Source organism: Orbicella faveolata, unplaced genomic scaffold, assembly GCF_042242905.1.
Source record: "Orbicella faveolata isolate gen_17 unplaced genomic scaffold, um_ofav_v1 contig_14, whole genome shotgun sequence".
NCBI classification, from domain to species: domain Eukaryota; kingdom Metazoa; phylum Cnidaria; class Anthozoa; order Scleractinia; family Merulinidae; genus Orbicella; species Orbicella faveolata.
In genome coordinates, this window is record NW_028301541.1 from 7068161 (window position 1) to 7084558 (window position 16398).

Sequence of the window (16398 nt, forward strand, 5' to 3'; positions counted from 1 at the left end):
GACAAATTCTTATCAAAGTTTCTTTGACGCGTTGCGAAATGTAATCTAAATGAACAAGCACCACATGTCGGCGCAAAGTGAGTGTGAATAAAACGGTCCCGACTTACATGTACCTCAACCACTTCATGCAAATTACACTTTTGATCCAACTAGTCTTCAAAATCCTTGCAAAAGCTTCATACAGAACCAATCTTCTGCTTTGCTGGATACCCATCGTTGTTTTCGACAATTCTGAGGCGAGGGCGACTGAAGCAACACGATCCAGGCTCGAGTCACCAAACTACACATTACTCCACACAAAATGATTCCCGTGTACCCCTATTCATTCCCGGAACATTGTTTGAGTATTAAAAACCCATTTCAGGACGTCAAACTCACCAATAACGAGAAGTATCAAGGATATTTTCGACCTTAAAACGAACCAAAATACTGATCTCGGAAAACTGATCGATCGAAGGACAGCACAGCCTGATGGTGATGACCACTGACCAGTTACGGTGACGTCAAAAAACGTATTTCCGCGGTGTCGAACAGAGCACAGTCGAGGCTTCTTTATTTGTTAATTAGCGACGACTTTGAGCTTCATGCATGACTGGTCACGCCACTCAATTTTGAGCCAATCACGAGTCCCGTTATATGAAAAATAACGTACACTAATTTATGCATTAGGTTCGACACATGAGGAGAACGCCGTATGAATCAGCTACCGCTCCAACGTCGCAGAACGTGAGCTTCGCTGGCCGTTGGCCGACAGGATATTATTTGTTTAGAATTCACATGAAGTGGAACTTCGTTAGCGTGACCACAGTCTCAGAACTCATTTTTACTCCTTTGACTGGCATCACGTGGTTTCTTTCAGGAAAATTGAGGCTCAGACAATTTCTCCAGGTAGGGGACACGAGTAGTGACACTTCTAGCAAATATATGTACATCAGGTGACTTTGGTTATGTCAGAGCGGCACAAGGATCAGTGTAGTGTTTTCTACATGTTTCTAGAGTATTGAGTATTAGTTTGTTTGTCAGTCCTGATTAATAGCTGCGCGAATTGTATGGAGAAAATCATTTCGCCCTGCTCCATTTTTTTTCCGCACGGAGCTGCAACTATCCGAGCTGTTACAGACGAAACTCTGTTTAGCAGTTATGTGTCTTACCCCATAAGATTCATGTGTCCGTCTAAAGTTGCATTTATCCTAAGACTTTCTTAGCATTAACAAGGTTTACCCATGATAGGCAAGTCGATATAAAAAATGGGATAAGACATTAAAACGCATTAATACGATTTGAGTGGAATTTTGTAGTTAAGTTACAAACTACCAAATCAACGTTTTAGAATCCATTGTATTTTTCTTTGAAAATAGTCAAGATGGTCGGTTTTGGTCGGCTTCGAAGGGAGCCAATATGGCGGAACGAAGGGCTGCCATTCATAAATGTTTCTCAAAGACTATTGCTAATCAAGAGTTACTGTATTTGAAACACCCGCTCTCGATGGGATTCTTTGAGCAACAAGTTTTAGTAAGAAACAAATCAATATAAGTCTCTAATCCGTGTGCAGTATCTTCGATGCTATGTCGAGAATGAGAACGTTTCATTAAGCATGGCTGTAGTTTATTCATGATAAGGTGAAGGGGATAATGAAAGCGGTTTAAAATTATGCAAAATTATTGTTCGGCCGCAATATTGCGTTTGTCTTACTTTAGTGTAACCACAGAATATATGATAAAAATTTTCACTAGTTTTTCGTCGGAAAATATGAAGATAATCGATTGCAATCAGCGCTGAAGGCGAGCCAAACGACTTAACTGTCAACAATTGCGAACCTTTTCTGAACGTTTCGCCAAACTTTATTTCCATTATCCTGCGAGACAGAGATTCGCTTCTTTCTCTTCTCAGTGAGAGCTCACCGAACGAGAATCTCTGTATCGCAGAGTATGTTGCCATATAACTAACGAGCTATCTTCTATTGACTGTCAAAAGCCCTTCTCATCGACGAGACTATCTAAACAAGAAGTTTAAGTAGAAAATTAGGAATTTTAAGGTTGCTCCTTTCCACCTAATTTTGAGCATAGAGGAGGCTGCTTGAAGGAACCTCACAATATTAATGAGTGAAACAACTGATTTCTCCAATGTTATGTCGATTGCGAACATACTTTTCAGAGGAAGTAAACTTTTGGTATAGGTTAGTTGTGATCAAAATTCCAAAAGTGCTTAAAATTATGTGAAAGGAACTAATGTTTCTCGTAAAACTTTGTGACTAGCCTCGTTTAAAATTCGTGGTGTGGTTGAGGTATTCGCGAAAGTTGTGTCGACTGCGTTAATAAGATTGTAAATCGACGTTGAGTTGAGTGTCCACCGTGACGAAACAGATCTGAACATGCTGCCTGAAGATCTTTGAAGCCCCCAGCAGCGGCGGCTTCATCTTCATCAGTTACTCTGTCACTAAGATTAACAATGCCTGCATGACAGAAAGTTAGCTACTGTAGTGTCCAGCGCGGTATCGTGTTGGATTTGGGTTTGACAAGAGTTTGCGGTATTTAGAGTTCAAGGAAAATGTTGATTTACGGCCAGGTCAGACTTTTCCCTGTTTTGCTAGCTTAAAAAGGAAGTAACAGTTCTTTGTACGTGTGGCTGTTCAAAATTTCGGGTATTTAACCATCTGAATTCATTTTCCAACTTTCACTTCATGGCTGTGGCATAGCCAGTTTTCCCGTTCGCTAATCTTGAATAACGTATGATATGCCTCGCTTGCTTCTAAGACTGTGTCTTAAGAGGTTGAGTAGCATATTGTATCAGCAGTAATGTAAATATAATGCAGTTTCTAATTTATATAATCTAGTTTACAAAGAGTTCAGTGAAATTTAATGTCACTCGACAGCGAAATGAGCTAAGTCCCGTTTTGTAACCTTCTCAAAAAATGGTTAGTCCCGGTTAGGAAATGTTCAGGGAAGAAAAAATTTCTTCAAGGTCAGGTACCTTAATTTCGACTCAGGGAAAATTGACATTTTGATGAGAAGTCAGGGCAAATTGAAATACATTTAACACGGCTGATTTAAGACCATTGAAGGCTGGAAGAAACTTTTAGTGTCACTGTGATTTCAGCGTGTTTTCCTTGATGAATAAGAGGAATTTGTTGATCGCTTTGATCGTTTGCTACGGACGTCATTGCCGCAATGTTGGATAACCATTAACAAAAGAAGTCTTGTTAGCTTTATTGTTCCTGTCATCCAACATGGCCACCAGTGTTTATCATTTGAATCTATTGGGAATGGTTGGAAACCACCTATACATGCTACATTATTTCTGGCCACGCAACAAAGATTTTTCGTTGTCATTGATTGCTCGGCTAAACTACAGAATAAGGAGACATTTATGCACCTTGAAAAGTGGCCCTTTATTGTGTGGTCGCTAAAGTAGAGAATACAGGGCCACTTTTAATCATCCATTATTCTTCGTCCTTTTATCCACTACCGCGCCAAACGAGCCACTAAATCTATGGACCTTCAAAAGTGGCCTTGTAATGTGTAGTTGCTCCCTCGGATTTCCTTCACGATTTAGAAAGGAAATGATAGTTTTTACATGTAAGTTCCTGTCTCATTATGTCGGTTGCGTCAAAATGCAGATCATAGTGGATTATTTTATCTGATTACGTTTAGCAACAGATTGACGAGGGTTGATTGGTTTAGTGAATTTTGGTTTGCGTGTCGTGGGCCCCAAACAATGACAACAATATCATCTTTATTTTCAGGTCAATACTGGCCATGCATCAATAATTTTGCCTTGTCATTAATTGCTCCTTATCATAAAGTTTTGGTTGAAAGGCTTTCAACTGAGAACTAGAAAACCTCTAATTACCAAGTTTGCTCTGATTTCAGTACAACTATTATATTATTTATTTAATGTATTTGTTGTAAGTTTCGAATAAGGTAACTGTTTTAATCTTATTTTGTAATGGACCGTTAGGAACCTTGCATGTTTGTCAGCTATAATTAGGGAACGAATAAACTTCAGGGCCTGTCCAAACGGGAAATGTTTGGCGACCAAACACCATCAAACATTGTTTGGTGACCTAACATTTTACCGTTTGGCCACCTTGTTTGGTGTTGTTTGATCGTGTTTGGTCATCAAAGGCCATCAAACATTCGATCAAACAACTTAAAACATTTCTTTTGTTCTCGTGTTTGATGGGCGATGTTTTGTTCGTTTGGATAGCCGTTTCAAACATGGTTGGCGCGCGCATGCGTCCCACGCTTGTTCAGCGGCTTGTATCCATAGTTTGATCTGTGTTTGATCAAACATGTTTTAACCGTTTGGCCAGTCACTTCAACATTAGCATGTTTGGTGACCAAACAATGTTTGATGATGTTTGGTCGCCAAAAATTTACCGTTTGGACATTTGCGTGACATTGCATATTAATTAATTATTTAATATGTTAATATTTTTCTGACAGTTTATTTCTGATCTTTTTGAACTTGAAAATGGTGTCGTTAATTTTAACTTGCTTGTACATTACAAAACCTTTGCATATAAATATCATGAAAGTAAATACTATAATAGTCCTGGCTATCGTGATCTTCAGTTGAATTAGGACATGCAGATTGAAAAGGAACCTAGCTTTTGAAAACTTTAAAACTTCCAAACAGACTGTAAAACCTCATACTGCATAGACAGCAGCATGCCGGTGTTAGAAACATTTCAAACGGCCACTAAAAAAATATTGAGCGCTTTTCCATTGAACCAAAAATATCTGGTTTCAATTTCCGAAAATGCAGAATAGTATTTTAACGTAAATTTTCGAAAATTTCTTACCAGTTGCAGTCAGTCTATTTGATGCTTCTCGCACAATTTCCGACATTTTCAGCTAAATGGTTCCCTCCATTATACACCTTCATGCAGCTCCGTACATCTTCATATTTACCTTCATACACATTCATTTACCTTCACACTCCTTTATTTATCTTCATACTCCTTCATACACCTTCATATGTCGTCATTTACTTGCATACTCCTTTATTTATCTTCATATTCCATCATACACCTTCATTTACCCTTATAAGTCCAACTAAAAGGCACTGTCACGGCATGCGAACATTAAAACTAACCAACTAGCAAGAAGATATATCGCGACTAATCGAGATGTTATTTTCTTGACCAATTTTCTCTTAGATATAACAACTGCATTTCAATCCGGCGCCACACATCATGAAGTGTAGGATAAAATCCTTTGTATATACAGTGTTTAGTCTGGGATTCGCAAGCTCTCTACTTTTGGTGGTTTATAATGTAACACATTTAGGCATGCCGCGATTGCTACGAAACGCATCCATTTCACTGTACGAAACACCTCCAGACGATTTCATTCAACTGATGAACTTTAACGACTTAGGAAGTGGCAAGGAACGACTGCATCTATTGGTTGTTACCAACAGTGCGCCACATAAGTCCGACAGAAGAATGGCTATCAGGTCCACATGGTGGAGACATTGCACAGAAAGCCAGGTAAATATAACAAAAGTTATTTTGGTGTGGGATACCTGTGGTATATCACACTACTGTCATAGGCTCGTGTCCGTTAATTCAAATTAGGTATCCCGCACATGTACTCTTTGGGTACCTATTTTTAGGGAATATTGAGAAAGGTGATATCGTAGGTTCCTAATTTTGCAGAGCAAGAGTTTTGGACTTTTATGATTGGCGGAGGCATCGGAAATTACTTAGGGATAATGATTGCTTGTCCGATTAAAAGATACGGAAACATCTCTTCAATCATTGTTCGAATAAACAATTTAAAAACTTCAAAAAAGAAAAACGTTTTTAACCAACTTAACAAAGAGGTTTCGTCTGAAGAGGGAGAAATACTGTTTTCTGTAACCCAGGCCAGTTATTTCGCTGTCTCGAATGAAGCACGAAACAACAGCTTCTTTATGGCATCAGCTTACTTATGACATCAAAGTGCTGATAAAATGCTGAAAACCGTTGTGAGTCACCATTTAAGGTGGAAAAGTGTGGTAAAACCAAACCCAAAGATATCAGAATGGCGAATCACAATGAACTAATCAGAACACGAAGTCAATGCACGTCGCCGTTTCGTGAGAAAAATTGGAACTGATTTTGGCCTTCATCTACTCACTGGCTGAAAGTATACTCTTGCTACGATTGATAATAACACCCTCCTGAACGAATTGCAAGCTGAAGTAGATATATTATTTCTTTCCAAGGTAATTAGAGATGTACATGTGTTCTAAATACATTTTTAGAAAACTGCTAATCGCAGTTAATTTGTCTTAAACAGGTGAAATGCTTCTTTGTTACCGATGGTATCATTGAGGATCGTTCTAAGCGTATCAGTCTACTCCAAGAAAGAAACCACTTCCAGGACATGGTATTTCAACCGCTTCGTGGAGGCATGGAATTCGGGCTGCGCTTTCTAAATCAAATCAAATGGGTGAATGCTAATTTTGATTTCAAGTACCTTCTGAAGGTCGATGACGATTACTTTGTGTGTTTAAAGAGACTTCTAAATGAGCTTCCCTTAAGACCAACCAGCAATCTAGTCTGGGGACATTTTCACTGCCAAATAGGTATTACGTGGGTGGATGAGGCGTTCGTGATATTTTCAGACGATGTGATCCACAAATTTGTAGAGCAAGACGAGAACAAGACGTTATGTCACCCGTTTGCTGATCAGCAAATAGGCCTGTGGATGCAAAACTTGCCCAAAAGGTATTTCCATGATCCAAGACTGCATCATCATCCGCCCGCTTCGTTTTTGCCAAAATTTCAAAATATTTCCAAGGTGTGCGACTCGTATCTTGGGATTCACGGCACCTACGTTGAGGAGATGAGGGCATTTGGGAAGAATGACAACGATGGTCCAAAAGATGTGATGCCTACTCCCGACTTTTCAACTTATTGTAAGACTATGAGATTTGACCATCGTGTGTTTGGACAAGACTTTCGTTTCGATCCCAGACCTTGTAGAGAAAACCCGAGGTGGAATAATTCAACAATTATGCCGGCTATCTACAGTCGAGAAAATTTTAGGCCCAAAAAGTAGATACCAGTGAGAAAAGGGGGCGGCAATTCCAAGGGGGGTTCACAAGCTGGCGGGTATAAAAAGAATTAGAAAAAATTGCAATGTTCATATTTTATAAGAAACGATTTGGAAATACACGAGACAAGAAATATAAGTGATAGAAACCGATGTTTCGGTGCATCTTGCCCCATTATCAAGGTTACATAATTAATGATAAAAAGCGGTTTGTGAAGAGGCTAAGTTGAAGCGAATTTGCATACGGAGAGTACCAAGCTAATGACATGAATACTTTAGCACGAAGAGAATCAGACTGTACATTCAGTGCTGATTTAAGATATTGAATACACAGCATTTCATTAACAGGGGAATCAAATTTGCTCGTGCATTGTTTCTATCACTTATATTTCTTGTGTCATGTTCATATTTTCGTCGAAGAAACAGTAAACATTTTGAAACGAAGTTTAGAAAACAAGAAATGCTGTGGGAACACAATGAACGTAACAGAGTATTCCCACAGCTTCTTGGAGTTCTCTCATACCTTCTATTATATAAAACATTTAGATTATTAGCTCGTGATTTCTGTCGCATGTCTGACGAAAGGTACAGCGCGAGTCAACTATGAAGCATGCAAATCGAATTATCTAATGAGTGTTTGAGTATAAATCTACGAGTCGATCAAAACTTTATCTAAATTCTCTTCAGAGACAGTTCGGAGACGGTAAGAAGTTGGTGCCAGTTTGTTATTATAATAATAATAATAATAATAATAATAATAATAATGATAATAATAATGATAATAATAATAATAATACAACAGACTAGACATTGAGTAGCGTAGCCAATCAGAGATCGACACTCGTGATATTATGACTGTAGATTTATGCTAAAACTCATTAGCAGAATTCTACTAGTATACTAATGCAAATGCTGTAATCTGATTCGCTGAGCCATTGAACACTATCAGCCATTAGTGTGCAGTGGCTGGAGATCGTCTAGGAAATGGCAACGTTGTTTTCGTTTTTCCAAAGTTTTGAAGGAAAATTTTGATTCAAATTGATAATCAAATTCCTGAGAAGTCTAAACGAAGGACATTTAGGGTTCACATTGACTTTGAAAAAAGTTGAAATTATTGAAAAAAACTAATGCGCGCGCACACACAACTTCAATTTTAAATGACGATTCAATCCGAGCGATCTTTTTCAAGCACAAAGTTTAATAATACGTCAAGAAATAATTAGAAACCGTTATTTGAAGTAAATTTTGGTAAGAATTCTACTAAAACAATTAGATTATTCGCTCTCGATTTCTATGAGGTTGATTCAACCTTCGGCCTCATCATCTATCACCTCATAGAAATCTCGAGCTCATAATCTAATTGTTAATTAGTATAAATCTGCTAGCGTTCTATCACGAATGCCGTTCTCTGATTGGCTACGGTACTCACTATCTATTCTGTGATAGATAGTGAGCAGCGTAGCAGTGTAGCCTTGTTAACAAAAAGACGGCCGCTTCTTGGCGTTTTCGAAGAGTCTGTGAAGAGGATTTCGATAAAGGTTTGAACGACTAGTAGATTTATACTAAAACGACTAGATTATTCGCTCTCGGTAGTAGACTCGGGCTCCGCCCTCGTCAACTATATCACACAGCAAGGAAGACTTTTGTCTGATTGGCTTATTTGTTTCCCTGGTACTCAGACTCTTACTGAGCGCGCGCTGCCGAAATCTTCAAAACAAAGATGGCGTCTGAAGGAGCCATTTCATCGTTGACTTTGCTTCACCGCTTGTTCTAGAGTTTTAGGTAAATGTTGCAGTCTTTTGCTTTGTCCCCTCTTTCAGAATGGAAGGAAAATGTAGGGCGAGAGAGCTCAAACTTTTCACAGGTTGCCGTTTTCGATTTTACTGGCGAGTAACTGTTTCTCTCGTGGCTTCTTCTGCTTCTTGTAGTTGGCTGCAGGTTGGAAAAATGTTCCGCAACAAGTGCAAAACACGCGTTCTAACAGCGCGTATGGAAGTTTAGAGAAGAGGTAGTGTGTAGAAAGTGCTGCTGTAATTTTATTAACAAGAGTGCAAGGGTGTTACAGTAAAACAAAAAGGAGTTTGTTATACCTTTTTAATTAATTCAATACATGTATCGATCTGTAAAAATTTACTTTGATCGGCTTCCTTGGAAATCAATGTGATATTATTGTAGAAATTGCACTCTCCACTCTTAATCTTACGCTGTTTTTATGGTCATTTGCAAGATAGGGTAGTTACATCAAAAATGGCATTAGCTGTTGTACTAACCAATTTCAAGCATCCCCTTGATTTAACTAGAATTACAATTTTTATTCCATTACAAAATACAATTAGTGCTATTGTGTTTGAAAGCAGAGAAACTCTTTTATGGATAGCACTTTATCTTTCCTTCTTCAGAAAAACAGTTGTCACAAAATATTGCTTTCAGGTGCTGTTGTTGCTTTCAAGAATGTGTTTTTTTGTTTGCTATTTTTCAAGAATGATAAATGGGTGTGATATAACATATAATGTTCAAGTGCAGGTTGATAGATTTATAAAACAGTGTGAAAAAGGTACCATGCAACAAACATTAAAACAGTTGCCACCTCTCAAGAGGTTTGTCCCTTCAATGAATTAAATCATAAAAATTGTAAATTATGCACAAATAAATGTAGTGGACTGTAGTGATGATTGTAATTATGTTTATGTCATTTGTGTCACTTGGTTTGAGAAAAGTGGTACAGCTAGTGGAAGCTCTCATAAGTGGGCACCCTCAAGGCCCAAAAAAGGTGTGCATAACTGGAGCTGTCTGCTTTCAGGAATGTTTCTCATTCGGGGCCACTAGGGGTGTAAGGGATGGATAAGAGATGCCCAGCTAACTACAAACATTGTAAATATAAGAAACACTGCCATATCAAATGATCTTTTTGTTCTATTACCTTGTGCAATGCTGTAATTACGGCAATAACTAAATACAGTACTGTATACGGCAGCAGTAGGTCTGGTCATTAGTAATAATTAAGAGCAAATCATAATTGCAGCCAACATTGAGTCTCACTGCAACAAAATGCAGTGATACAATTTACGAATTCTTGAGTATATTTCATAGTCAGGTCCAATTCCTTTCGGGTGTCTACCAACACGAGTGTAAAACAAAGGAAAAGACTCCCTCAAAGTATCCAGGGGCCCGTTTCTGAAAAGCCCCGGAAACTTTTCGGGCCCACAAAGCTATTTTTAATTAATCTGTATCTAACAACAGAGCGGTGTATATGCCCGAAACCTTTTGCATGAAGAGAACCTCTGTTGATATTAAGAATACATGAATAAAACAGCTCTGCAATCATAACGTTTGAGATTTTGCTATGGCTTTTGGGTGAGAAAAAATTCCAGGACCTTTGGGAACGGGCCTCAGGGCAGCTTATGGGAATGCTCAATTAAGAGAATGAGTAAATAAACAGCTTGTTTGGGAGTTCAAACAGAGTTTTGTAAAGGCTGTCGTAAATAGAATTGTCTGCTTACAAGAGTGTCCATTAAAAAGAGAGCTTAGACAGCTTCCAATGTAAGTAGACTAGCCATGGTGGCCTAACAGTCAGTATGCTGGACTCCTGATTGAACTGTCCAGGTTTGAGCCTTGGCTGGGGTCATTTTATTGTGTTCTTGGGTAAGACACTTTACCAATATTCTTGCAATGCTTCTCTCCACCCACGTGTATAAATGGCTAGTGCTGAATTTTAATGCTGGGGGTAACCCTGCAATGGGTTGGCACCTCATCCATACTATGGAAACAGGGGTATGCTCAGGCAGTATGGACCATTTGGCCTGACTCAGACTTTGCAGAGTACCTTGCCATCCATTTGATCTTTTAGCATTCTTCTGAGATTATTAGTGAGCCATATGAGAAATAAAAGTGACAATATTATTTTGCATAGAAAACATTATATAGTATTGAAATGGTTCTTTTCAGGACCACTAAAACCACTCTTTTCAGAGCTACGAAAACAAACAAATTGTCAATGCAGTCAATGACCTGATAACAAAAGTAGGAATGGCCATATAGAGAAATCTTTTGTCTGCTCCTGACAATTGACTGACAAAGAAATGTTTATTTTCAATACTCATTATTATACAGAATACATAATTGTCCAAGAAATATTGCTAAATGTACTGTGTTTCCCACATAACTTTGGAGAGGTTAACGCTTAAGGAAAAACTGTTGAGGAAACCTTTATCTTTATTACCTTAAGTTTGTTTGTTCAAATGAATTTACATACCGGTATGTCATGCTTTAAGTTAAATTTTGCTGCCGCTGCACATACTTTAAAACAGCTGCATCTGCAAGAAAACAATGGCAAAAGATGTTTTTCTCACAGTCACAGCTTCTAAATCAAATATAAAGTTATGAATATCATAAACTTTCTTCAAGTCGTAAGTTTATGTAAGATACTCGAAAATGGTTCGTGACAAACTGATGTCACGCTATGGTCGAAAGAAGCAAATTTTGGTTGTGGAAGATTCCTCTTCGAGGTGAATTTTAAGCAACCGGAACATCGGAAACATTCTTATTTCTATACGTTAAATTGTAGCAGAGTAACTGTAGTTTCATTAATTAAAGCCGATTCCCATATCACAAATTACTTTTTCGGATATTCACAAAACCGCCCGCCCTGGTCAAGATAGACTAGCCGATAAAACATCGTCGCCAGCGAGTATCATGAAATCATTTAATGCGGGGATATTTTGTTGATCCGGTTTATAAAAACAAGGGTTGGGTGGAGTAAACCTTCCCTCAACTTGAATTGAATGAACACTTTTCATCCACAGTGGAGAACAATGCCACTCACTTTACATGTAAGAGCTTTAAAACTCGAAGCGTCACAAACTGAATTTCTAGAATTGAATTCCAACCTCAAATCATTCATCCAATTAATAGTAGACAGGGGAACATCGGAAACAAAGTACCAAATTTTGCCAGGGCGAAGTGTACACATTAAACAGTCACCCATTAGTGGGAATTCACATATCACAAAGGAACATAAAAGTCTCAGAGGTTGAAGACAAATTTTAATTTTGAGGTAAAACCTAAAGGACATTTATCGACGACAACATTCACTTCACTTGAAAATAAAACGGATGGACTCAATACACCAAAAGTACCCAGAATATGAAAAAACAAGAGGCTCCAAGTAGCCTATACTCATGCGCAAGAGAATACAAGTTGTATAAAATAGATATGCAATGCGTACATAGTCAGACAACCAATTGGAAAACGTTTGCCATCTGACAACTAGAAATGATATGGGAGAAATGCTAATTTGAAAAAAGTGCATCATAGATCTGAGATAGAAAATTAAGATGCAGGAGAGAAGATAAATGCTGTAACGCAATATGCCATCTTTATTACAAGGATATCGTCAGGCGAATAACAAAGCAAGCCGAGTCGAAAAATTATAAATAGAGAAGTAACAAACCATCAGAATTGCGAATTGGATGAAATATCTTTTTTCATAGCAATTCTGAACTAAATCCCTTTAGGCATTTTTTGTTCAAGTGTTAGACTTGTTTATGTTGGTTGTTAGGAATATATTCCAGTACTGGGCCATTGTAACAAATATCAACTTTGCCTTATTTTTATTATATTTGTAATTTGATTTTAAAGTACACTTGAAACTTGATAAAATAACAGTACTCCTCAGTAGGCACCTGGTGTTTTTTGTAAGTTATATCATGCAATGCCATATTTCCGAGAATTAAAACATTATATGTTGCTAACAATGTATTAGGTTTCAATAATTGATACAAAATACAAGGTGTACTAGACTAAACAAGAAGCAGAAAAAGAAAAAAGAAAAAAAAAAACACTTAACACACACAAGTGTTTTATTACCTGACATTGTTCGTCACATTCTTTTTGACTCAAGCAATTTCAGTTTTTAATGGACACAAACCTTTTACCAGAATAACTTTAAGTATATTACAGTCCTTTTTGCATTTTCTGAAAGTTAAAGATATGAACAGTTGTCTGAAATAACACCAAAACACTTTCTCATGGGAACTCGAGCAATTAAATTTCAAAGTTCAGAGGAATTGTCAGTTAAGACACAGGTAAAATTTCATCATCAGTTTCATTTCATCAGTATTTTCAAGTGTTTCATATATTACTTCAGAATTTATTTTCTACATTTGGTGTTGTTAGAAATGAGTTCTTTCAAGAAGATATTCAAAAGAGTCGCACAGAAGTTTCCAATAATCTCGGTAAAAAGTTTTAGTCCACTTGTTACTCGAACTTTTGGTGGATTCCTTCCTAACACTTAAGCTAGCATGTAACTGTAACTGAACTGAACGACTTTAATCTGCATTTGATAATGGCAACAAGATAACATCGAAACGTCAAGTTATAGCATTTATTTTTCTTTCAAAATTATTTCTTTGCAACCAAGTATCTTAAGGGATTCAAGGGACAAAGGAAACTTGAAAATTTTGTCCTGAAAATATATATCGAACGTGGCCTATTACCTGCCCGTTTTGTTGAGCACGTCCATTTACACGAACAGGAAGCATTTTTTGACCAAAAGATTAAGTATACAGAGCACATCCTTTATAATAAATGATTCTTCGTAATATGTCCTTGAATCTCCAAAACCCTAATAAATTTGAGACTTGGCTCACCCCTCCAGAAACACTTTCTTGCTGTTCATGCATGCTCACATGCCAGTTCAGAATCTTAACAACGAGCTAAAGTACTGATAGGTACTTTCACACTGCATCAAATTGGAGAAAAACCACAACGTTTACAAAAAAACGGCACCTTGTTGGAGAATCCAATATGGCGGACGGAGCTTCAAAGACCGTGGTAAATGTATGCATGCATAAATTTGCATGCACAAATGTTACACTGAAACGGAGAAACGGAGCCCAATCCTTAACTCGTGCGCCATACTGCGCATTAGTAATAACTTCATAAGAAATGCTAGACTCGAATTTAGTGAAGGATTGACGAAAAAGAAATGGTGAGGTTCTCTTGTTTAACCACACTTTGAAACTGAAAATGAGAACAACACCCCTGCGAAATAAATTCCCAGTAGTCTGGAAATTCCTAGGAATTCCTAGGAATTCCAAGTTATTCCAAGACATGCAAATTATGCTTTATCCAAGACCTTGGAATTTCTGGGAATATTTGGGAATAGTGGAAGTATGACTGGGAATTATTGGGAATTCCTAGGAATTCCAAGTTATTCCAAGTCATGCAAATTATGCTTAATCCAAGACCTTGGAATTTCTGGGAATATTTGGGAATAGTGAAAAGTATGACTGGGAATTATTGGGAATTCCTAGGAACTCCTATTATTTCCCAGACTGTTTTAAAAAATGTGTTTGGAATATCTAGGAATTTTTGGGAATAGCTAAAACACATGAAACATTGTTGGAAATTTCTGTAAATTTCCCAAAATGTCAAAATTAAAGATGAACTCAGTGCATGAATCAGTTTCTGTGAATTAGTAAAAATCAACAGGATCATTTCTCTGGAGTTCCATACCTTTTTATTGTTTTCAAGCTCCAAGGTAATTATTTCCAAACAAATGTACATTAATTCCAGTTTAAATCTGACAACTCAACATAAAGCTATAGCACTGATAACATTGCTTTTTACATCCAACATGATTTGTTAGTGTATATGTGCCCGTATGGACCCTTAAATCAAACACCCAGAGTTTAACTGATAGAAAAATGGATGCTCTTAGATTTGATAAATAGATTAAGCAAAAAATTCTGTCAGCATAAATGAATATATATTATTTACAATTTCAATAAAACCAAAAGTATATATGTGCATGTATATATTTAATATAATTGTAGATTCACACACATACCCATCATAGCCCACTGTTGAACAATTTTTGACTTGATCCTTTCTGACTTTAGGAAAAAGAGGAAGACATTTCTCACAGATGTCATAAGTGAAAAGCTCACAGTTTCCACACACTTGCTGTACATTTGTAAAACTGTACTGTGACATTCTCTGGACAAATTACCAGTAGTTTCATTAAAACAAGGATATCTTTAGCAGCCTCTCATTGTCATACAATGTCTTGAAATTAAGGCCAGAATGGCCATAGAGGCATATTCTTTAGCAGAAAATGTTTTTTTCTTGGGAACCATTAGTTTCACTTTCATCAGGGGAGTCCAGTGAATGGCCATCAGTGTCAGAGTTCTCAATTTCTTCAGAGGAGTCGGAACTGAAACTTCAACATCATTATCTGAATCACTGTCTGTGGACAAATCTGAGTTGTTGTGTATTACATCAATTGGTATTTCTGTAGTCTCTTCAGGTATAGGCAACTCAATTTCATCAAATGCTTCTGTGAAGCTTCAATTCTTGCATAAAGGTTCACTCCATAATCCATCAAAGTCATCCACAACATTTTTGCCAACAGCCATCTCACTCAGGTGAGCAGAAAACTCTGTGGTGTCCTGTTCATGGTGCTGGAAATGATCTCCAGGAAAAAGGGATGCAAGAGAGGGAGATGACGTCAACTGGCCTGTGAAGACTGCTTTAAGCGATTTATGTGGTCGAATCTTGTAGATTTTGGCATGGGTATAGTGGGATCATCAATATGTTTCTTGCATTTCCTTGTCCTTGCAGTCACTTTAATTCATGACACAACAAAATCAAAAGAATCAAAAAGATTATGAGTCAGTGGGAAACAAATAAATAACTCTCATAAATAAATGACAAATAAAAAAAACCTACATCTTGATGTATTGAAAAGACTATAGATCTCATATCATGTTAATACTTATAAATAATTCAAAGGAAAAAATGACAAGCATTGCAAATTTATACTTACTGCATTGTGCTGACTGGGTGTTGAAACACGTGGGCTCTCAAAATAGACTTGGTGGACTAATACAACAAGCTTAAGCTTATTTCGCAGAATTTATCTCGTTTCCTCAGGTCGATCTTAAACCTTTTAGGTGAATTTCGGCTTTTGGGGTTTTTAAAGAGCACACAATGCATTGCTTAGTTTGATTTATTTACAATTATAGCTTATCATAACAGAAAATCCCTATAAAATTGGATTCCTTACCCTTGCAGCGAACTTGATTTAAGTGCCTCACGATCCTTTGTTATCTTGACAACCGTCGGGAACAGATCAACCAGTTAAAGTACGTTCCATCCTTGATTTCGTCGTAAAAAGTTTGTGTAGTTTTTTCCTTTTGAAGCAAGACCCATCTTTCAAAAGACCACCAAAACAGCGTGGAAAGTGAAACAGAATTGCCGTTGAAAGCAAGCGACTGGTCCGGCAACCTCGTTGCCAGTCTCTCTCTCCTTCTTCTCCAGTTTCCATTCTCTCCTCAACTGATCAACTGCA

The 16398-nt window shown here is 37.4% G+C and overlaps 1 protein-coding gene and 1 long non-coding RNA gene across 2 annotated transcripts; one reads left to right on the plus strand and one right to left on the minus strand.

Annotated features, from left to right (window-relative positions):
- Positions 1–664: 664 nt before the first annotated feature.
- Positions 665–9724, plus strand: LOC149113777 (beta-1,3-galactosyltransferase 6-like). Its single transcript, XM_089287449.1, has 3 exons — positions 665–888; positions 5162–5494; positions 6288–9724. Exons 2-3 carry the CDS (start codon positions 5198–5200, stop codon positions 7050–7052), a joined length of 1062 nt encoding a protein of 353 aa, XP_089143575.1. The 5' UTR covers positions 665–888; positions 5162–5197; the 3' UTR covers positions 7053–9724.
- A 1514-nt stretch (positions 9725–11238) lies between these two features.
- LOC149113778 (uncharacterized) lies at positions 11239–16329 on the minus strand. Its single transcript, XR_016206562.1, has 2 exons — positions 16114–16329; positions 11239–11359 (listed from the first exon to the last, which is right to left on the minus strand). It is a non-coding gene; the product is annotated as an uncharacterized LOC149113778 (long non-coding RNA).
- Between the last annotated feature and the right edge of the window lie 69 nt (positions 16330–16398).

What these genes read in the sequence shown, in the direction of transcription:
- LOC149113777 (XM_089287449.1), top strand. Translation starts at nt 5,198, where the DNA reads ATGAAGTGTAGGATAAAATCCTTTGTATATACAGTGTTTAGTCTGGGA. An exon ending in GACATTGCACAGAAAGCCAG is followed by an intron (nt 5,495 to 6,287) that starts GTAAATATAACA and finishes TGTCTTAAACAG; the next exon opens with GTGAAATGCTTCTTTGTTAC.